This window comes from Eurytemora carolleeae, unplaced genomic scaffold (genome assembly GCF_000591075.1).
Source record: "Eurytemora carolleeae unplaced genomic scaffold, Eaff_2.0 scaffold624, whole genome shotgun sequence".
NCBI classification, from domain to species: Eukaryota; Metazoa; Arthropoda; class Copepoda; order Calanoida; family Temoridae; genus Eurytemora; species Eurytemora carolleeae.
This window is the reverse complement of record NW_019396553.1, coordinates 103,143-125,485: the sequence shown is the minus strand read 5'-3', so window position 1 is coordinate 125,485 and position 22,343 is coordinate 103,143. Positions and strand designations below refer to the sequence as shown.

General features: G+C 32.7%; 2 protein-coding genes and 1 long non-coding RNA gene across 8 annotated transcripts in view; 2 read left to right on the top strand and 1 right to left on the bottom strand.

Moving 5' to 3' along the window:
* The window catches only part of LOC111705379 (serine/threonine-protein kinase PLK2), a 29,394-nt gene extending 7,205 nt beyond the window's left edge, over positions 1–22,189 (bottom strand). For 2 of the 5 annotated variants that reach the window (XM_023477899.1, XM_023477900.1), the window contains exons 1-19: positions 22,106–22,189; positions 21,580–21,609; positions 19,871–19,910; positions 19,392–19,456; positions 18,923–18,980; positions 18,537–18,658; positions 16,624–16,660; positions 15,276–15,355; positions 13,487–13,546; positions 12,793–12,903; positions 12,113–12,180; positions 9,868–9,950; positions 9,361–9,458; positions 8,824–8,890; positions 8,137–8,213; positions 7,602–7,694; positions 7,348–7,418; positions 7,058–7,221; positions 2,796–2,899 (exon numbers count right to left, since the gene is read on the bottom strand). In XM_023477899.1, coding sequence (XP_023333667.1) covers positions 2,796–2,899; positions 7,058–7,221; positions 7,348–7,418; positions 7,602–7,694; positions 8,137–8,213; positions 8,824–8,890; positions 9,361–9,458; positions 9,868–9,950; positions 12,113–12,180; positions 12,793–12,903; positions 13,487–13,546; positions 15,276–15,355; positions 16,624–16,660; positions 18,537–18,658; positions 18,923–18,980; positions 19,392–19,456; positions 19,871–19,910; positions 21,580–21,609; positions 22,106–22,140 — 1,463 coding nt within the window. In that variant the 5' untranslated portion in view covers positions 22,141–22,189. The remainder of the gene's footprint in view (positions 1–2,795; positions 2,900–7,057; positions 7,222–7,347; positions 7,419–7,601; positions 7,695–8,136; positions 8,214–8,823; positions 8,891–9,360; positions 9,459–9,867; positions 9,951–12,112; positions 12,181–12,792; positions 12,904–13,486; positions 13,547–15,275; positions 15,356–16,623; positions 16,661–18,536; positions 18,659–18,922; positions 18,981–19,391; positions 19,457–19,870; positions 19,911–21,579; positions 21,610–22,105) is intronic. The other 3 variants (XM_023477896.1, XM_023477897.1, XM_023477898.1) reach the window with 3 other exon arrangements.
* LOC111705385 (uncharacterized) lies at positions 422–2,630 on the top strand. Its single transcript, XM_023477914.1, has 2 exons — positions 422–481; positions 1,454–2,630. The coding sequence occupies exon 2, from the start codon at positions 1,473–1,475 to the stop codon at positions 2,256–2,258; it is 786 nt and encodes a 261-aa protein (XP_023333682.1). The 5' UTR covers positions 422–481; positions 1,454–1,472; the 3' UTR covers positions 2,259–2,630.
* Positions 13,563–15,198, top strand: LOC111705390 (uncharacterized). Of its 2 annotated transcripts, XR_002766001.1 has the most exons (5): positions 13,563–13,908; positions 13,963–14,024; positions 14,084–14,219; positions 14,283–14,755; positions 14,832–15,198. It is a non-coding gene; the product is annotated as an uncharacterized LOC111705390 (long non-coding RNA). The 2 variants fall into 2 exon arrangements; XR_002766000.1 differs by lacking the exon at positions 14,832–15,198 and having other exon boundaries at positions 14,283–14,796.
* Positions 22,190–22,343: the final 154 nt, after the last annotated feature.

Sequence of the window (22,343 nt, the reverse complement as noted above, 5' to 3'; positions counted from 1 at the left end):
TTATCAATTAGATTACCAGAAAATAGATAACCAGCAAAAGGGGAATGAAGATCGAAAATGTCTTGCAAGATAGATTCTTGGCTTTGTGACAGTTCTGAAATTTAAAATTTCTTATTTGGTAATAAATAACATGATAATTTAGTGAAAAAACAGTCAAAAAGCTAGATAAGATGGTAATAATGGAACAAGTATCATAAATATATGTATATATATATTAAGTTTTAATCTATAAGCAGAGATTTTCACTAAATAGTAAATATTTTTTTCTGTTAAGAGTTTTCTGGTTATCACTGTACATAAAAATTCACCCACAAAGGATTAACTTATTTTTATAAAGGTTCAAACTTCAAAGTTCAATAGGAACATTTATCTGGACTTTTTGTTCCCTGCTGCTGAGAATTTGTTTACATTAAACTGCATAGTTTACATGTAGTTTCAGCTAGCTGTCTGCAGCAAGAGAACATATTTTCATCTAATAGATGTTAGTTTTTAATATTATTATTTATACTTTTTGATGGATCAGTTTTTTTTAGCCTTTTAAAGATGTTTAATTTGGATCACCAAATATTGATCATTTATTTATATGATCTTAAAAACTTCCATTTCATTGGCATATGACAAAACAAATGTGGAACAAGGTCAAACAAACATAAGACATGACAAATGTAGGACTGGACAACCATTTGTGAGACAAACCTAGGAGTAAATAGAGATGGGCATGTTCGGCTTTTCTTCATATTGTATGTTTATTGTTTGTGAACAACCCATTTTTTATTTTTTTTAATTGTTCAAAAAAAAGATTTAGTTTTTCTCAAAACTATCTGTCATCTATTTCGTTCTTTTTCTCCCTGAACAACTGTGCAGTAAAATTGTTCATTCAGTTAAAAAAAATTTAGTTTAATAAAAACTATTGGGGTTTAAAAAATTTTCTTTGTAGAAACCATTTGTTCAATAAAATAACAATAGTTTTTTTAAAGTTTGTTTGAATGAACAATTTAAAAATCACTCATGAATGATCAAGATCGCTTCAATGATTTTAAACTGTTCGTTTTTAATTTTTTCATTTGCATTTAAAAAGCTATTGTTTTTCAATTTCTCTGAACAATCCAAGTCATTTATCCATTTTTCATTTTTTCTGAACGACACAATTGTTCACGAATAATTAGTCCATTTTTAAAAATTTAGTTTGGTTACAAAAACGATGCCAATCCTTCATAGGACAGACACATGACAGATAGCTCAAACATTGGAAAGACATGGGTGGGACAACAAAAGAACAGAAAGTTTGAGACATTTGTTTAACAGAACAAGCAAGACAAAACATAGTTATGGTAGCTTTTTAGACAGTCCTAGGACAAAAACATAGTCCAAGACAGATTTAGGATATAAAAAGTATGACTGACAAATCATAAACAAAGTTTTGAAACATTCTTAAACTTCTTTTCATGTTTAGGACAACATCTTAGCACATCATGCGATATGTCAAGCTTGGACGTAAACCTCTCCTTATTGGAGTTGGACATCATTGGGCGGTAAGAGTAGAATCCAGCAGTTCAAACGGTTGCTGGTATGAGATTTTAGGAAATTCAGGAAATTCAGCAAAAACTGATCAAAATGAGATTGGAAGAAGTTATACAAGAGCAGCAAAGAGTGGAGCAGGGTCTTTGGGAGGCTCGACTGTTGGTAAAACAACCAAATCTGATGAAGAAATAGACGACTTCATTTCAAGTTGGCTATCACAAAATCCAAAATATGGTCTTTATGCAGCAAATTGTCAAAAATTTGCAACCGAATTTATAGCTTGGTTAACTGATGATAATTATAACATTTCGGCAGCATTTGATACTGGAAATGTAGAAACTAAATCTAACAGTCTAACTCATGCCGTAGCACATGATGGAACTGCATATGCATGTGCATCACTTGGAGAAGGACGAGGAGCTATAGGTCCTTATTCTGTAGTTGCCCGATTGCCTACTGCTCATGCGGGGGTATCAGATGGAACAGAAGGTTTGTATGCGGTTGCTGAAGCTTCTGCAATTCGTTATGAAGCAAACTATGGAAATGTTGTTGGTGCCCATGTGGATGTGAATGTCAATACAGGATTGGGATTTAGAAATGGCAATGCTGAAGCACATCTTCTGGGGTTCGGAGGAAGGGTAGGAACAGATGGTGTAGAAGTCAACACACCACTAGGAGGAATTCGTATTCCTGCTCTTGGTGCACCAATCAATTGGATTGGAGGATTATTCCGTTAAGAATAAACCATTAGTCCCAAGAATTTGAAAACACTTAAAACAAGTATCAATATTTCTGCTTTTAACCCTGCTTATTGGTAAAGCCATGCATTGTTTTTGTTATTTTTCTTAATTTTTATAACCAACATTGATTTAAACTATTTAGATTTACTCTATGCTTTTAACTTTTATTCTCTTACTAGTTGTGAAAAATTATTTAAATTTCACTTTTTTGGCTTATTCTTTTGCTTTTTATGTTATTCTTTATATTTTGTAAATATATATGATTTTTCTTATACAATTTTGGGAAATTTGCTATGATAAGATATATTGATAATTTCATTTTCTTATAGTTAAGACTTTGATAATAAAAATAAATATACTGGTGTATCATACATATTTTTATTTAAGAATGATGGGAGTTAAGCCTGAAGGGATTAATTAATTCGTTTTATCAAAACTAAAGAAACCCCAATAATATAATGGTTTGTTAAAGAGAAAGAAAATTGTTTTCTATATTTTAAAATAAAGATTTGAAGGTAAGAATATAAGGATTACCTGTCCGGGGTGCAACCCATCCTGGTGGAGTCATTGAAGAGAAGTCCTACAGCATTATTGGAGAGCTGGTAACCAAACCCAAACGTGTTGGAGTAGTCGACCCACTAAAAATTGAGATTAAATCCTTAAATCAAATAATTGTTCTGAGTTCAAAAATTTTGTATTTTGTTTAATTTAACTAAATCCTTACATTAAAAATTAATACTTTGGATATATAGTTAAGTCAAAATGGCAAAGTTGTTGTTCCGACCAAAGGTTTTGCCTTTTGATAAAATTAGGTTTTTTAAAAGGGCTTGTCAAATTGATTTCTTGAGACCCCTCACTTAAAGTTACATGCCCTTATGAAAAAGAACCCTTTGAATCTTGTCAGAGAGAGATTTATATAGATATCCTAGTTTTTCTGAAAATCACTTGTGGTTTTGGTTACATCATAAGGTCCAAAAATTGGTGTATCTATAAAAACGCTACCCTAAAAAAACGCTACACTAAAAAAAACGCTACATAGGCTATATTCGCTACAAGTTTATTGCATGTTTCTGTTTGTGTATAAGATTTTAAAATTCACATAGTCGTAAATTAAAAATAAATCATTAGTTTATAATTTAAGAGATATATATTTTTAAATTCTCATAGTCATAAATGGAAAAATTATAAGTGTACCACATATTATTACGGTCATTCATTCTTGAATGGGCAATTAATTCTATTTTTATGACATTTTACATGTACATAACGGCCACAAATGCACCTCTTTGAGCCTCCCTTACGTTTAAAATTCAAATTACAAAGATGACAAATTCTGGTGATGGTCTGGTCTTGATGAGTGATATCTGTTGTATCCGACAGTTTAGTTCTTTTGGGGCTGGAATTATCTAAAAATTGAAATACTTAGGAAATATTCATTGGAAACAAATGTTAATTATAAGCATTAATATATTTTTCATCATATTACCTAAAATTGTTGTGGACTTTCTTTTTGTTCTGCACTGGGTCGATGGTTTGTTTTGATCTAATCTCAGATACAAATGAAGTAGCAGAAAGTTCAAGATCTCTAAGGTTCAAGGATTCTAGAATACACTCAAAAATGTCTTGATAACTACGTTTTTTCTTATCTGGGAGCAAAGCAAATAGAACTGGTATACAATCGATATGTTGAGTTATTCATCCTATTGTAATGCTTCATTATAATGCTGGAATCAGTTGGAGTAATGGACTGATAATGTCCAGATTGAAAAAATGTTTCTTCAAACCATAGAAGAGTTAGTGGAGCACTATATTGATCTCGATTATCAGAGCGAATTAAACAATACTGTTTACAGATATGGGCAGAGATTTCAAATACAGGGATATACAGAATATCACGTCCAATTAAGTTTGAAAAAATTTGTAGACAGTACTCGTCTCCGAATTCACCAAACTCGCGCATTCTATCTAACCAGTCTTCAATTGGTTCATCTTCATTTATCCAGATTATTCTCTCTGTTTCAAGTTGTTCTAGTAGGCTGAGGACTACAGCAGATCTAACAGATTTATGACAGTTATAAGGTGTACCTGGATCTAGTTGAACAAGCTGATCAGCTAAACTGTGAAACATACAGTTTCCATCAGAAGGAGTTATTGGTTGAGTTAATGAGAAAAAAAATCCTGTTTTTTATAATCTCTGTTCAGCCTTTTTCCATCCTTCTTGAAGTTATAATAGTCCACCGGTTTGCTGCCCAGACTTAGATAAATCAGATATAACAATCGGACTAATATCCTTGTTTGAGCTATCCTTGTTTAGTGATACATCTATATTTCGATAAATTTTCTTAGATTTACTTAGAATTGCAGCAGCAACCGAAGTTGCAGTTCTTGCAACTGCTAATTCTGACAAACTAGATTCACTATCTTCCATTAACCTTCTTTGTCTCAATATATCTCCTGTTTCAATATTTTCTCTTGATGTTTCGATTATTTGTGGGTTTTCAATATTACAAATACTTTGTCTATCTCCAGGAACAGGAATCTGCCTTTTGTTTTTTCGTTTTGCAGGTTTCTTTTTATGTGGATTATTAATGGGAGAGGAAACTTTGGACTGAACAGGTTTACTTAGTGAGTCATTCATATCAAAAACAGTTAACTCGGAACCATCAAAACTTTTTTCAAGGTTTAAACTTTCATCGCTCAATGAATCTGTTTCATCTAAATCATCTTGAACACCGGGAATTCCATACCCATATGGATCAGGGTCAAGATCAGATCTAAAATCTGCATTACGAATACAAGTATTTCCCATTGTTTGCTGATAAACTAGAAGCTCAATATTTCCTTTACTGTAGGACTTCATTAGACTATCTTGCCTCTCACGCAGTTTCTTATATTTTACAGAAATCTTTTTTTTAGTTTTACACATAACTTCTACCAGAGCCTGATCTTTAGCAATATTTAACTCATCCTTTATAACTAATATTAATGTATATGGATTAGGATGTTTGCTGATTATTTTTTTGTTGCTCCCAAGAGCATAGTTATAGCCCTCAGCCAAGTTATTTGTCCTTGTTTTAACTTTAAACATATTCCAAATATTTAAGTCCAATTTTAACCAAAAAGATTCTATGTAATTCAGCATTGAAGTGGCAAAATCTCTACATTTTTTGGTTTTTAGTTGACTGGACACTTTTCTATTGTTTTTTACTCCTTTTAATATGTCTTCAGTTTTCAATAAAGGAAGTCCAATCATCAATCAAGAGCCAAACTTGGGTTCATCACTTTTTTTTGCATAATATTTTTGCATACCACTTTTTTTAACTCTGGACCAGATGGCTTTTGCATAATGAAAATAACAGCCTTTAACAGGAACATTTAGGAATGTTTCCTCAAAAGTTTGCCTGATATTTGTTTCAAAGTCAGATACAAATGAAGTAGCAGAAAGTTCAAGATCTCTAAGGTTCAAGGATTCTAGAATACACTCAAAAATGTCTTGATAACTACGTTTTTTCTTATCTGGGAGCAAAGCAAATAGAACTGGTATACAGCAGAATTCGGTCCTACGCTGGCATGAATTATGAAAACTTGATACCAGAGATATGGCGTGATGCGGAACGTTCCATCTCCTGTAATAACAAAATTAAATTTTTGCGAACACTCCCTTTAAAAAATTCTTTGCAACAGTCCCTTTAAAATAAAAAATTCTTACCATGAATTGTTTCTGCTCTAGAGAGAATCTCCAAACACTTGTTAGTGAAGCACACAAGGGTCCTTACTCCATCAGAGTGAAGGTAATCTCCGATCACTATGGATTGATCATTGATCAAAAACCACTTGGAATGAATATCTAGTTCACCCTGGGTTTCTGGGGCTGGCGGGATAAAAAGTCTTCTGATGGCGTAAATTTGAGTTTGTAAAACTTCATACGGTTTGATCGGATCCCAAAACAAAATTTTCTCTTCCCGGACAGACAGTTCTCGAGTGAGTACAGATCTAAAAATGTCAATATTAATTTCGAACTTGCTTCAGTAATATACACAAAATTGAAATATTTTAATAACAAAATTTGTCCATAACAAAACAAATCATTTTTTTCAGCTAAGTAATGTGTATCACACTTAAAATACTAAAAGTAAAAAAATAAATATGTTAACATATGATTTTTTACCTGGTTTTCTTATAAAGAGCAGGGATTGCCTGGCAAGAATCATTTCTCAGCTCATCTAATACTTGTTCGTGGAACTTTGAAACTTGATCTTCTATACCAGATAAAACACATGCATGATTGTCTGGATGAGGATAGGAATCAGGCTCCAGATGATATTCGTCATCTTCCTCTTGTTCTTGGAGCAGTACAGTAGCGAAACAACTTGTATATGTTTTCATCCGTTCACAGGAAGTACATTTTAAGGTGGTGACCAAATTAAAACAATATATAAAATATTTATATTTTATATATATTTTATTTTAGAATAGTAGCAAATATATATCTCTATAAATTATAAACTTATACACACACAGAAACAGGCAATAAACTTGTAGCGAATATAGCCTATGTAGACTTTTTTTAGTGTAGCGTTTTTTTAGTGTAGCGTTTTTTTAGTGTAGCGTTTTTATAGTGAAGCGTATTTATAGTATGACCCAAAATTTGTACCTCAAAACATTCATAAAATATTTCCTGTGGATAAAAGTAACTTGTGGATTTACACAGTAGGGACAAGTAACTCATTAAATATTGTTTTTTATTAAAAATTATGATATTTGTCCCTTTAAAGATTCATTTCTAACATACTGACCTTGGACACAAACACAGGTAGATGAGTATGAAGGGATCGAGTGTCCCTACTCTGCCTGTCTCCTTGAAGTTCTACGACTGCTGCAACAGCATCATGAACCCTCTGGATAAACCGGGTCTTCTTATCAAACAAACTTCCAAACTTCTGTTTCAAGGTGGAACCTTCTCAACATTTACTTTCTACTTAGATCCCCATGCTNAAAAAAAAAATTTGTTTTACCAATGACAAATTGTTTTCTGAAAACATACCCAACCCTGTGTCATCACTTCAATGATAAATTAAATGTTTGCCTAGCTGAACACTACTGGGGGAAAATATTGGTGAGAAACTTCCACACCCTGCATCCTCATTCGTGGGACGTCTTTATTATTCAGAATTAATTGTTAAGAAAATTGTCTCAGTGACACTAAAAAGCCATAAGCATTCCTATAACAATTTTTTGGATAGTGAACATTTTTGCTGCATGGGTACAAGAAGGATTAAACATTAAACTATGGTGAAGTAAAATTGAATTATTTTTGTTGAAGGGCAATAAAATTCTTTCCTTCCAGTAATGCTGACAGCTGAAGATTTTGCATGGTTAGAAAGACTTCCTCTCTCCAAGGCTTTTAATTCATCTTCAAGGTCTGGTACAGTTCTACACGATCATAAAATTAAATGGAGAAATAAAAAATTCTATTTCTAGGCCAAGTTCAGGCTCTTTGTTCTAGGTTATTTGATTCTAAATGCTTGCTACTTGTACATGGTCCTTGGATTTTGGTTCTAGGTACCAAATTCCAAGGTTCTACATAAGGTTCTAGGAATAAGGTTCTAGCTAGCAAGTTCCAAGGTTCTAGGATCAAAATTTAGATTCCTAGTTCTAGCTCCAGGTTTTAGGTTTATTTCCTAGTTCCCAGTTCCCAGTTTTAGATTCCTAGTTCTAGCTCCAGGTTTTAGGTTTATTTCCTAGTTCCCAGTTTCCAGTTCCCAGTTCCAAGTTCCAAGTTCCAAGTTCCAAGTTCCAAGTTCCAAGTTCCATGTTCCAAGTTCTATGTCCTAAGTCCCAATTTTCAAGCTCTGATTCTTAAAATAAATTTTACCTGATCGCTGAGCTAGGAAGAGTACTTGGGATAAACTCCAGAAGAAAAGGCTGCTGGAAAAGGTCATCAAAATCATCCTTAATGATCTTATCATCATACTCTTCAGTTGAATAAAAAAGTTGTTTAGTAAAAAAATAAGTAGTTCAGTTGTTATAACAAGTTTGTGCGTCATTACAAAAGTTTGTCAGTCTATTTAATTTGGTCAGTGGGTACAAAAAATTCTTTTAGCTAGTACAAAGTAAATCAGTTTGAACTAAAGTTAAGTGATCAGTACAATCAAATTTCAATCAGTACAAAAAATAGGTTACTCCGAATAAAAAGATAATCTATAATAAAAGTTGGTCAATCAGACAAAAGGTTGGTCAGTTTGAACAACATCTTGGTCTGTCAGTACAAGTTGGTCAGTTAATACCACAACTTAGTCATACTAGAAATTAGTCCATCATTGGACAAAAAAGTTTGTTTGTCACCACTTTAGTTGGTCAGTCAGACCAAAATTGATTAGTCAGGCCAAAATTTTATCAATCAAGCCACAAGTTGATGAGCCTGAACAAAAATTTGGTCAGCCAGAAAAAGGTGGTAAGTCAATAGACAAAGTTGGTCAATTGGACAAAAAAGATGTTTAATCAATAAATCACGGGATGAATCAGAAGATATGGTTGCTATGGAAATAAATCAATATTTTACCTGATTGGGCATTCCAAGGTGTCCTCTCTTTTCAGGGTCTGGATGAAGCATTAATTCAATCATATCCCTGTAATCTGGAAGTTTAGCAAAAGATATTCTAACATGTAAACTTCACAGTTCTTAAGTTCACATAATTTTTTTTATGATATAAATGTTTATTTCAGTGCGATATGTTTAAACAGAAAAACATTTTAAAATTTTGAAAATATAATTAACATGACTTCAAGTGATTCAGCATTTTTAGAGTGGCATGCCTGATACTGAACAATAAAGCCTTTGTTTAAGAAATAATTGAGATATTTTTAGGGCTTCACAGAAAAAATGAAGATTTAAGCAGCAGAAATTTTAAGCTCAGATTGAAATTTTTTATCACAATTTTGGATTCTCTGTGAAAGAATTTAACTCTTAACAAGATAGCACAAAGAAGATATCTCTCTATAACTTTCTCAGATACAGATATAAAGGGTTCTGTTGGGAATCAGGCATGATGAAATTGCACCGAAATGTTATTAATTTTTTTTAAATGCCAAACTTTGCCTGGCATTATCTGTGAGGTTGGCCTGGTTCGGTATTTTAAAGTCACCATCTTTAATCTTCTTGTAAGTGTTCTTCAGAGACTGAGTCATGGGTTTCCCCTAACTTTTTTTAAACATTAAGTAAAACTAACATAATAAGTCAAATAACTTTTCTAGGAAAAAATATAATAATGTAAATTGATAATAAATATTAAGTTTCACCAATGTTTTTTTTTATTTAATGCTAATAAATGGGTTCACAACTCTTTGCAAATGAAAATGCAGAAACAAAATATACCGACTTATTTGATGTTGTTATATGTAAAGCAAATAGTATTACCAGTAAATTGGAAATCATCTTTTCAGTGAAATGGATTTGTGTACTCTGCACAACAAATGCCGTGTTTTATGTTCATTAGTCATGGCCAATTAAAAATCCTAGCTTCAGTTCAACAGTTCTATTTGAGAGTTTTAAGGGTTTCACTGTTTAAAAATTGATCATCCGGTTAAAATCAAGTTATAAGAATTCCTTGGTTTCGAAAGGCGGATATCCACACAGCAAGGCAAACAGGATGCAACCTACTGCCCAGATGTCAGATGACACTCCATGACCTTGTAATTGATTTCATTAACATGTACTTTTCCATCCCCCTTCTTCCAAAGTAACATTTTTCCACAAAACATCTTATCAAACAATTAAGCCACGGCACTCTCCTATCCCCGCAGTGTATCCAAAAAGTATGAGACTTCTTTCAAAGACGACCAAAAATTTCTGTATTTACATATGCTGATACCATAAAAGGTTAATATACACACTGATTCAGCCCTCTTATAGACAGTCTCATAAATTTTTAAGACATGGTCGACTTTGAAGAGTCACAACGCCATGAGTTTGATTTTACCGATCCAACTCACTTACACCTTTCTGTACATTTTTGTACTAAAAAGCACTTGTCAGTAGCTTTGGTATTAAAGAAGCAATTGGAAAAATTCTCAGTTTTTTGCTTAAGAGCTTCAGACCTTCAAATCACCAGTTTACAGTAGTAGGCAATTATATCAATACAATTAAGACAACTTCCCAATCCCATTTCAATTTTGATTAATATCAAACTGTTTAACAGTATAGATTCACATAAACATGTAAGTCAAGAGAAGATGTCAATTTAAAAAAGCTTATCTGTGATCAGTGATCACTTGTAAACTTGTTATTCGAAAAAAGCTTGTGAACAATAAAACTTAAATAAAAAATGTGTCTTCATTGTATTTATAAAATCAAAAACTTACTGCTTCAACAAAACAAGAATTTTAGAAGTTTTTACTGTACATTGTCTAGGAAGTGTAATCCTTTGTGGTTAACCCTTCACCTATTATATAATTAATGAGATACAAACCCCGTGTAAGTTATCAACTGGTGTGTAGATAAAGTTACTATAATTTTCAGCTATATAGAGCAACTTTTTAAACTATTTTTAACACTGTTATTTTGGTTCACAGTGTTATAAAGTTTTTGGACAGAAATTTTATCTGTATCAAGAAGGTTCAAGCCTTTTTAGATTTAATTTTGTCCCGAACTTTCGCGAGGGACAAAATATAATCTAAAAAGGCAAGAACCTTCGAAATATAGAGAAAATTAAAGTTCAAAAACTTTATAGAAAGTCGTGCCAAAATAATACTGTTATAGATAATTTGATGAAACGTTTGTGTACTTGTCTTTTTTCAATGGTTATTTCTAAATCAAATAAGCTTTGAAACAAAGCAGAAGTCAAAATATAAACTTGATTTTAATTCTATTTTCATTTCAACTTAAAAATAAAATATTTTGGAAATATTTTTAATTTTTTAGAGAGAATCCAGGAACCAATTAAAACTTTATAGCACATGTGCTATAATTTACAGCTAATTTAACTTTATAGCACGATGATTACTTTATAGCATGTTCAATATGAATTCACAATGAAGTGAGGAAGAATGATTAAGTACACAATGGTTTCACAAAAGTTTAAAACCCCTTATGATCAACTGATTTTTACCTATAATTGTGTTTAACAAATATTATTGTTTTGAAAGGTACTTTTCACTATTTGGGTTATTTGAGGGTAAACTAAATACCCTATTATCTATACATTGGTATTAGGCTTACTTTTCAAAGACAACTGTGTCCTGAGAAAAAGCTGATCTGTCATTAAGAATTCCATTCCAAAGGTATGATACCTAGGCATAAACACTATTTGATGCTTTTTTTCATGGTCTTGGATTTTTAAAAATTTTCAAATATTAAAATAAACTGTAGTATCTAATAGTTAATTAGAGATATCTTTAATTTTTTAAAAATTATTTTAAAATTTTCAAAATACAACTTATTTTTAACATTTGACGGTTAGATACGTTTTCACTACTTCCTCAGTGATTATTTAAGAGTTGGAACCGATTTTTCTGGGAGAGAAAGTCATCTTTGATTAAACATGTTAATTTGTTAAATCACGTTTTAACACAAAAAAACGTTAATTTCTTGCTAATTATAAAAGCATGGTTTTTACATTTCATTATACAATAACTGACACATTGTGTCATTGAAATATGATAATTTTAGATTTTATGTATATGCAAAGGTATCATACCTTTCCGCTGGAATTCTAAATGATATAACGGCTTTTACTCCGGTCACAGATATCTTTGAAACGTAGGACTAATACCATTAAATAGCTAAAAGGCTTAATAGTTTACCATTAAATTACCCAAATAAGTGAACGGTCCCTTTTAAGAGGCTTGAAAACCTTGCTTATAGAGGACTTCAGGAGCAATGTAATTCGGAGTCCCGCACATGCTCAGCTGGTTGTTCTGTCTAGTTGTTTCAGTTTTCAGAAATTTATTTAGAAATCATTTTATCTTTTTAAGAAATAACACTCCCCAATTTCTTTTCAGGGTAACTAGAGTATAATAAATTCACAATAAAATTAAAATTTAAATTTAAAAATAAAATATGAACTGTTGTCTTCAGGTTTTAGAAATTTATTTAAAATATGTTAATCTTATGAAGAAATAACACTCCCCAATTTCTTTTTAGGGGGTTGTTACATTGATACATTAATACACATGACCAATTATATCCATGCATTACATATGAGATCCATGTACAAAATTGATAGGGGGGCGGGGGGGGGGGGATTAGGTCCAAAAATCGTTTTCTATAAAATTACCAAATAATACTACCCAATTTCTATTTTTGGGGGGTTGATACATTTTCGTAGGGTTTAATCTAGTAAATAGACAATTATAAATTCACCATAAAATTTTTCAAAATAAAATATGAACTGTTAACTTCAGGTTTTAAAAATTCATTAAAAAATAGCTTCATCGATTTGAGAAAAAACTCCCCAGTTTCTTTCATGAGGTTGATAATTTCTGTAGATTTTCATTTAGAAAATATCATAATTTTTTCTTCTGAACTGAACACCTAAACTTTGTTGCCAGACCAAAATCTCCAATTTTCAGCGTCATATCTCTGTGGAGAAACATATTTCCCAGCTTAAGATCTCTGTGCAAGATTTGGTGCAAGTGAAGGTATCTAAAAGAAATAGTTGAATATTAAAGGGACTGTCAACGGAATAGTTAAATATTAAAGGGACAGAAGTTAAAAACTCCCATAAAATTTGTATTTGGATAACAATGAAGAAGATTTCGTAGCTTTTCATCATCATGAAATAAATTCTTTCAAATTCCTTAATTGAGATAGTATTAATAACCCTTTAAATTCCTACCTAGTTCCTTCCATAATCTGCTTGAGATAGTATTAATAACAGTCCCTTTGTATTCCTACCTAGTTTCTTACAATCTGCTTGAGATAGTATCAATTACAGTCCCTTTATATTCCTACCTAGTTCCTTATAATCTGATTGAGAGAGTATAAAATTCAGTAACTTTATATTCCTACCTAGTCCCTTATAATCTGCTTGAGATAGTATCAAAAACAGTAACTTTATATTCCTACCTAGTTCCTTATAATCTGCTTGAGATAGTATCAAAAACAGTAACTTTATATTCCTACCTAGTTCCTTATAATCTGCTTGAGATAGTATCAAAAACAGTAACTTTATATTCCTAACTAGTTCCTTACAATCTGCTTGAAAACAGTAACTTTATATTCCTACCTGGTTCCTTCCATAATCTGTTTAAGATAGTATCTAGCTTCAGGTTCAGTGATGGTTTCCCTTTGAACACATTATTCTTGTGCCCGCTTTTAAATTTAGATGCTAAATGCGAACAAAAATAAGCTGTTCATACCATGTTTGCATAGTGCTTGGCAGTGGCATCCCTCTAAACAAGTTATGACTATCTTAAAACGGCTCAAAAAGGACCCGGAACAAACGTTGAATTGTCAACATTGTAAAACCTTTAACTAATTAAGGATCAGACTGCAGGAACCAGAACAATTTAAATTTACCAATTTTATTGTAATGTTCCAAGCTTTTATGAAAAAACTCAAAATGGTCCTGCAAATGAATATTGTTGCAGAACAATGGGAGATTAAGGAGAAAAAGTCTAAACTTCAACTCTTCCCATCTCTAGAAAGGTATAGAAAATCATAATTGGAGATCAAGACACAAGTCAAGTTCAATATATTTAGAAGGTGAATACAGTTAAAGAAGATATATGGAGGAGTGTTTATTTGATAAAACCAATCTTGAGGTAAAAGATTAATTAACTATTATATATGTTGGCCCATATCTAACTGTAAATTTCTGTAGACCTGATATAAGAGTAAACCAACCTGCAGATCCAAGATTTATTAACGTGGATACTGAGAGACAAGAACCAAACCTATAGTCCAAGATATGTGAAACTTAGAAGATTGTGATAAGGCTCACCCCTGATCCCAACTAGGTAGGATAAAAATTTAAAGGTTGCTCTAAAGTAGAGTACAAAACTGAAAGTTTATCACTTTAGAACCTGTACCAGAGCGGAACCTGTCCTGAAAGTAACCTTAGAACCAGAGCCCCAGTGTTAACTCTACCTGGAGCTGAACCTGAGATTATCCAACCCTGATTTATACCTGAAAATAAACCTTATCCGGAGTAGGATTTGGACCTATTGTTGGAGTAGAACCTGAACCTGGAGTTAGCTTAAAGCTATACCTGGAGCTAAACCACTTAAAACTAATCCAAGATCTAAACCAACATCAGATCTTAATAAGGTTAGAAGGAGTCCAATTTACTAAAAAGAAATTTTTGATAGAGTTTAAAGATTACTAAAGAGAAACTGTTTAGGATTAATTCTGTACGAAACTCCTAAGATGTAAAGATAACCCTGAGCAAAGCAATCCTGAAATCTTCAAGCTATTCAAAACCATCGGAGAATAATTTGGCAAGAATAAGCAAGATCTAAGAAGAGCATTAAAACACCTCAAAGATCGCATCAGAGTAAGTTTTAGAAATATAAAAGCTTGGAACAAAATTTTAATTTATTTTTATTAAAAACTAATTTTTGTATTTTTAGTTTTTCACCGTGTTGAGAGATGAAAATAAACTCTAAACCTACATCTTCTTTCAAAACGAGTGCATAAAAACGATCTTGTGTGAACTGTGTCCTAAATATTGTAATGAAGCTTAAAAATAAACTCGGCCTATTTTACGTTTCACAATTGCAATGTTTTAAGTTCATTGGATTATTTAAACCGTGTTCTAACAGTCATGGTCCTATGAGTCCCAATATACATGCATTTTATCTACCCCAAAAAATCAATCGTTTTAATCTTTTTTAACTCAAATCAGGCGTTTAGGGACATCCTACTTTTCAACCCAAGACTATAAGTAAATATACTACAGCAAAATGATTAATTTTTCCATTTGCTACTAGATAAATTATCATATTTGGGTATTAAAAAGAAATATGGAATAAGTTCCTATTTAATAAATGTATAAGATACAAAGAATAATTTTCCTGTTTTTGAGAACTTGAACTAAAGTTCTGTTGGTGCATATCTCCATCAGTATATGAATATAGTTGCAGTCTTCAAAATACTTCAAACATATTCAAATAAATTTTTGCCAAATGAAAAAAATTCAATAATATTAGATCATATTAATTAAAAAAAACTAGCTTCCAAGGCCACCTCTGCGCTGTGTTGAAAATAATTCTAGTTCCTAATCCTAAAACTGCATGCATTTTTCTCATTGATTAAAGGGAGTGACTTGCTGAAGTGCAATATTTTAGAGAAAAACTTAAGGATTAATTTGATACCAATGAGATATTTTACGGTGTACAATTTTAAAATAATTTTCTGTCAGCAGAAGACTGTTTTTTTTTACATTTCTAAAATAAGATGGACAAAACATGTAACAAATACTATACTGCGTTACACACTAGTTGCATGTATACAAACAGGTTGAGAAAAATAATTAAAAATTGAAAATAAGTTACTAAACTTCTTTAAAAATCTAGGAGAGGTTTGGGCAAATTCTTTCAGCTAGGGTAGCTTGTTGGAGGTTTACTTTACTTTAATTGAGATGAATACTTTTAGAATAAATCTGCGAATAAAATTACAGAAACAGCTAAGGTAATGATGATATTGAAATAAGGGTAGCGTCCCAAACTGAGTCACTCACAATGAATTATAAGAAGAGAGAGATTAGTATACATTTTAGGGTTACTTTAGGTTAAGACACTTTCTGGGCCGGGGCAGGCTAGGGAAACAGGCTAGGGGGCCGAGCGCCACGGCTAAAACTGGCTTTCTCTCCGTCTTATAATTCATTGCGGCATTCGCGAGTAACGCAGATTGCTCGCTGCCTGAAATAAGCGATTCTGCGGTTCTACCATAGTTTTCATCGATAATTTCTTTATAAGAAATAGGTTTTTAAGCAGAAATTTAGTTTATAAAATAATTATTTTAATAAATCAAAAAAAAAATTGGCATAAATTGCTTTGAATTTTAACGAAAATGACAGTCATTCTGCGCACAAAAAATGGGGACCGAGGTCGCAGCTTTTGTGAAGAGTATTGTTAATCTTGAACCCTAGCTCTCGATATCCAATGTGGCCAGTTTCCAATTTGAGGATAAATGCTTGATTCCTGCAAGGTATGACCACAATAGGATATCGAAGAAAAATTAAACCAATTCTAGGGTCTGTATAAGATCTAGATCATTGCTTGATTCTGAGATTCCCAACAGCCGCTTATTGAATTCAAACAAACCAACAAACAAGATAAGTTCTGTCTCAGTTTTTTATCAATCCAAAAGATTCTAAAAACTCCAATTCCAACAAAAAATTTAAACATATTATTTTTATCCCTTGTGGAACTGAACAATATTCACGTGATCCAGACGTCTGAATAAAAGTTAATAATTATAATTTGAATTCGAATTAATATTAATATTAGGAATTTTTTATTGTTAGATCATGGTGCGTCTCACCATGGACCATATGCAAAGCTCTAGATTGGAATATTCAGGAATATCAGAATATCAGAATTTTATCTAATAAAATCCCTGTCAAAATTGTTTTGGACTAAGTAAAGGAATTTGCATACAGAAAACACAAGGTTCTTTGAGTTGAAGGTTGGAGATAATCCAATATTATTTGGAACGCTCTGTAGCAAAAATAAATGATGTTAATATAAATAGCAATAACAATCATATCAAAGCCGGGAACTCTTGTATTGTGGTTATCAAGATCTTGTTCCCTAAAGTGATAACTGATTTGAAGATAATGCATTAACCCTCAAATCAAAAGTGTCCACAGTGGATATTGAGATCAATCAATCGGGATTTTGGATTCACCGACAAAGGGTCAAACGACCGAGGGTCAAACGACAAAGGGTCAAACGACACAGGGTCAAACGACACAGGGTCAAACGACACTGGGTCAAACGACAAAGGGTCAAAAGTGCGACAAAGGGTCAAAAGACAAAAGGTCAAAATGATAAAAATATTTTTTGATTTGAATCATAGGAAACTCGCAATTTTAATCACAAAAATCCGCCAAACTTTTTAGAAGATTTAAAACTTTAGTCTGATTCTGGCTTTCATAATGGTCGGGTTGGCAATATTTGACCATGTTGCCGCAGCGCTCGGCCCCCTAGCCTGTCCTGGCCGCAGCGCTCGGCCCGGAAAGTGTCTTAACCTAACCTAACCCTAAATAATAAATAAATAAATGAATATAATTGACCATGTGGCCATAGCGCTCGGCCCCCTAACCTGTCCTAGCCGCTGCGCTCGGGCCAGAAAGTGTCTTAACTAACCTAACCCGTGGCCGCAGCGCTCGGCTCCCCAGCCTGTTCTAGGCGCAGCGCTCGGCCCAGAATGTACCTAACCTAACCTTAAATAATAATAAATTATACTAACCGTCAAAATTAAAAAAAATTTGCCCTTTTGTCGCATTTTTTGACTCTTTGTCGTTTGACCCTGTGTCGTTTGACCCTTTGTCGCGTTTTTGACCCCTTGACGTTTGACCCTGGGTCGTTTGACCCTGTGTCGTTTGACCCTTTGTCGGTGAATCTTATTTTGAGTATCCACCACAAAAGTTCCCAGCTCAAATTAGACTCTGCTCTCCTTCCCCAACTCAAGCATGCATCAGTATTTCTCAAATAATCTCTTTATGTCCCACTTAATATAAATAGCAATAACAATCATATCAAAGCCGGGAACTCTTGTATTGTAGTTTTCAAGATCTTGTTCCCTAAAGTGATAACTGATTTGAAGATAATGCATTAACCCTCAAATCAAAAGTGTCCACAGTGGATATTGAGATCAAGCAATCGGGATTTTGAGTATCCACCACAAAAGTTCCCAGCTCAAATTAGACTCTGCTCTCCTTCCCCAACTCAAGCATGCATCAGTATTTCTCAAATAATCTCTTTATGTCCCACTTTTCAAGTTCAGATATGAGCAAAGTTGTAATGCAAGGAAACCAGTTCTCTCTGGGCGGAATTTGTAAACAAGAATAGATGCATCAGTGTTCGTTTAGTGTCCGAGGAGGTTAAAAGCATTAAATTTTCATAATTTTGATAATTCACATAATAGTTTCCCATGACCAGAATATTTCATTGATTTTTTATGTGAAAGATGTATCCCATGTCAGGCTTCGACATCCGTCTTGTGTTTACATTACCGCCCAGAGATAGTACACTGCAGTACAAAAGATGCGTACACCTCTTAAATAACTTTCCTTGCATTGCAACCTTGGATATGAGTGTATTTCTTACATGTGGATGTCAATCTCGTTTTGAACCTTTTTCTCCGCGGACGCTTTTCTTTTAAAGAACTCCTTACTAATAATCTTGTCCGCAAATACTGATCCAGATTTCATCTCAGTTACCATGTACACCTAATCATAGCACTTTTAGATTGATACTAGAATATTTCTATTAAATATATTTCTATTAAAATTGCCAAGAAGAGCAGATGGATTAAAAAGTATCATATCAAAGAGTGTGACCAACAAACAAAAGATGAAAAAAATTAAATGATCTGATAAAAAATCTGTTCAAATTATTCTTTTCGATGATAATATTTTAATTGAAGAAAGGTGTATAATCATGAATAAGATAAATAAATGGATAAATGACATGATATGGGGGTAAAAAATTACCTTAGCAAACCCTCCAGTTCCCAACAAACTGTTTTTCTTGTATTCAGTTTTCGATCCACTACAAATACAAAGATATAAGGCTTCATCACCCTGATTTTATCAAAATTATAAACTTTAAATTTTACGTTAAAAGCTGACATATTTTTTGTTCATTCACGATCTAAAATATCGAAATTTTTCTGTGAGCATTGATGGATTTCCAAGGAAATTTAAAATCGACAATTTAGCTAGACAATATTTTCAATTACAACCAGATATGAACCTTTCATGGATTGGGGGATCATCTGAGGTAGCACAGACTTAGCTAGATAAGTAAATGATCAATAATAAGATCTTGAACAAGATCATGATCTAGATACTTACCAAGGTAAATGATCAATATTAAGGTCATGAACAAGGTACATCTAAATACTTACCAAGGTAAATGATCAATTATAAGATCATGAAAAAGACACATCTAAACACTTACCAAGGTAAATGATCAATTATAAGATCAGGAACAAGATCATATTCCTCCTCGCGGAGTCCCTCAGACTGAAAAGTAAATAAATAAAGCTACACACCTCGTCTTTAATTGTGCAATTGATAAAATAAAGCTACACACCTCTTCTTTAATTGTGCAATTGATAAAATAAAGCTACACACCTCTTCTTTAATTGTGCAATTGATAAAATAAAGCTACACACCTCTTCTTTAATTGTGCAATTGGTAAAATAAAGCTACACACCTCTTCTTAAATTGTGCAATTGATAAAATAAAGCTCCACACCTCTTCTTCAATTGTGCAATTGATAAAATAAAGCTTCACACCTCTTCTTAAATTGTACAATTGATAAAATAAAGCTTCACACCTCTTCTTAAATTTTGATAAAATAAAGCTTTAAAACGTAATAAAATGTTTTAGTTTGTCACAAAAAATTCCATTGAGCATAGAAACTAAAATGCTGACCTGTTTGGTTTTGGTTGGTTGTGTGACATTGTTATTTCTCCTGTTCCATCAATATGATCATTTTAAGAATGTTCCATCAATATGATCATTTTAAGAATGTTCCATCAAAATGATCATTTTAAGAATGTTTCATCAATATGATAATTTTAAGAATGTTCCATCAATATGATCATTTTAAGAATGTTCCGTCGAGTGTGTATCCGAACCTCCCAGAGGAAGGGTGTCAGCAGAGCTTTCTAAGCCTGTTAAGAGAAAGGGCGCTATGTGCGTTGTACTTGTATAGAAGTCTAGATAGCAAGGACAATTCTCTTCTCTTCTCTCTCCACAACTGAGTAGAAAGCGTGACTAATCCCGAACAAGATAAAGTAATAAAGATGAATACAGAAGCAATACAGAAACTCAAAACATCAGGGATGAAGTACATGCTGATACAGGTTTTAAGGGGGAACAGAGCCTTCAATAGACTTTAAATCAAATACCATAAACTGGTTTTTCACCCTCCTCACAATGGAAACTGGATTACTCATGGCAGACCTCTGACAATGATAGGCAAAAGACACACTCCCCGTGTTTTAAAGCGATGGGACAGCATGCTTAGCGGGTTATTTTTTCNGATCATTTTAAGAATGTTCCATCAATATGATCATTTTAAGAATGTTCCATCAATATAATCATTTTAACAATGTTCCTTCAATATGATAATTTTAACAATGTTCCATCAATATGATCATTTTAAGAATGTTCCATCAATATGATCATATTAAGACTGTTCCATCAATATGATCATTTTAAGAATGTTCCATCAATATGATCATTTTAATAATGTTCCACCAATATTATCATTATAAGAATGTCCCATCAATAGGATCATTTAAAGAATGTTCCATCAATATGATCATTTTAAGACTGTTCCATCAATATGATCATTTTAAAAATTACTTCAATTGTAATGCCCAAGACTACTTATTTATCTAATGCTAAATGCATGAACTCAGGAGAAGGGATATGTGCGGTTTAAAATCTTCTGTGACGTATTAGGACAGCTTTAGAACTTGTCTTAATGTAAATTAACAATATTTAGAAAGAGTACTTAGGCCCAGCCCGGTAATTTCTGATTAGAAGTGCTGTGCAACCCCCCTCCCCCTCTTCTAAAGCAGATAAACATACCGTGACTATCTAGCTCTATCTTTACCTAAATTAACCGAGGGAGGGAACCTCCGGACACCATGAGCCTCTGCTTGGTCTGCCTTGCAAATCTGGAAGGCTCGTGTCTGCATAGCAGAGGCTCATGGCGTCCTGGGGTTCCCTCCCTCTCTAACCTAGAGTAGAGCAATCATGAGACGTAAATCTTTCCAAGATGACATTTTTACAGATCGAAAACGTCGTTCACTCTGTTACGGAATGTAAAACCCATAAAGACCCGTAACGAGAATCATTAATCACACATCTGAGTAGTAGGAAGACGACTTTTAGATTCAAGTTTTGATACTTAATAGTCCAATTAACAGGAAACCAATCAATTGTGCAATCATCACAGAACCACATCAATCAATAAGTTCATGCTAGTGGTAAAACAATGTGCATTTTGGCATTATCATTACACATTATTGCTTAATTGTCGTCTTCCTAATCCATAATGTAATGGGTCTCCCTGTAATACTTTTATACCGATCGAGGTGAATTAAATTATAATGAATGAACATAGTTTCCTGAGTGGAACCAGACTCGGCTCATCCTTTCTGAGAAAAAAAATTGAGTTATAAAAAATAGTTTTTAGGGGGCATCCTCCCCTTCCCCCCCCCCCCTAACAAAAAAAGAAACAAAGATTAGTGCATAGGATCAGAATCCAGTATCCACATCAGTTGAGCCAAAAAAAAATGCGAATCCCCATGATTTAATTTGATTTGATCGAACCCAAAAATATCACCTAAAAGTTTTTAAAATGATGAGAAAAATTGAACAAAAAAATTGTTTCACAAGTTTTCGACGGGAAAAAAGTGACACTGCAAGAAACATCCCAGGAAACATTTTTACCGACTTTATGTGCCGATGGCGAAGTTGGCGGGTAAATAATTCTGGACTTTATATGTTCGCCATCGGTTCATCGGAGACTAAATGTTTACAGGGATTAAGAAATAAACAAATTTAAGAGACAAAAAAATACTTTTGAAATAAAATAACATTAAGATTTAATATATCAGTTTTAGGGATAAATTTTAAAAGAATATTAAATACCTTGCTGATGAAGAGTGTATAGCATAAAAATTCATTTATCTGCACTTTTACTTATATGAAACAAAAAAAAGAGACATTTAAAACATAAGAAAAAAATAAAATCGGGAAAAATTCACAAGATTATGTTTAACAAATAAAATGAAATAAAAGAAAAATATATATCGCCAAAAATAAATTTGACCTTAAAATCACAAACTAAAGATATCTAACAGAAGTTCAATAACAATTTAGAATGTTA

Coding starts and splice junctions, on each gene's coding strand:
- LOC111705385 (XM_023477914.1), top strand. CDS start 1,473: ATGCGATATGTCAAGCTTGGACGTAAACCTCTCCTTATTGGAGTTGGA.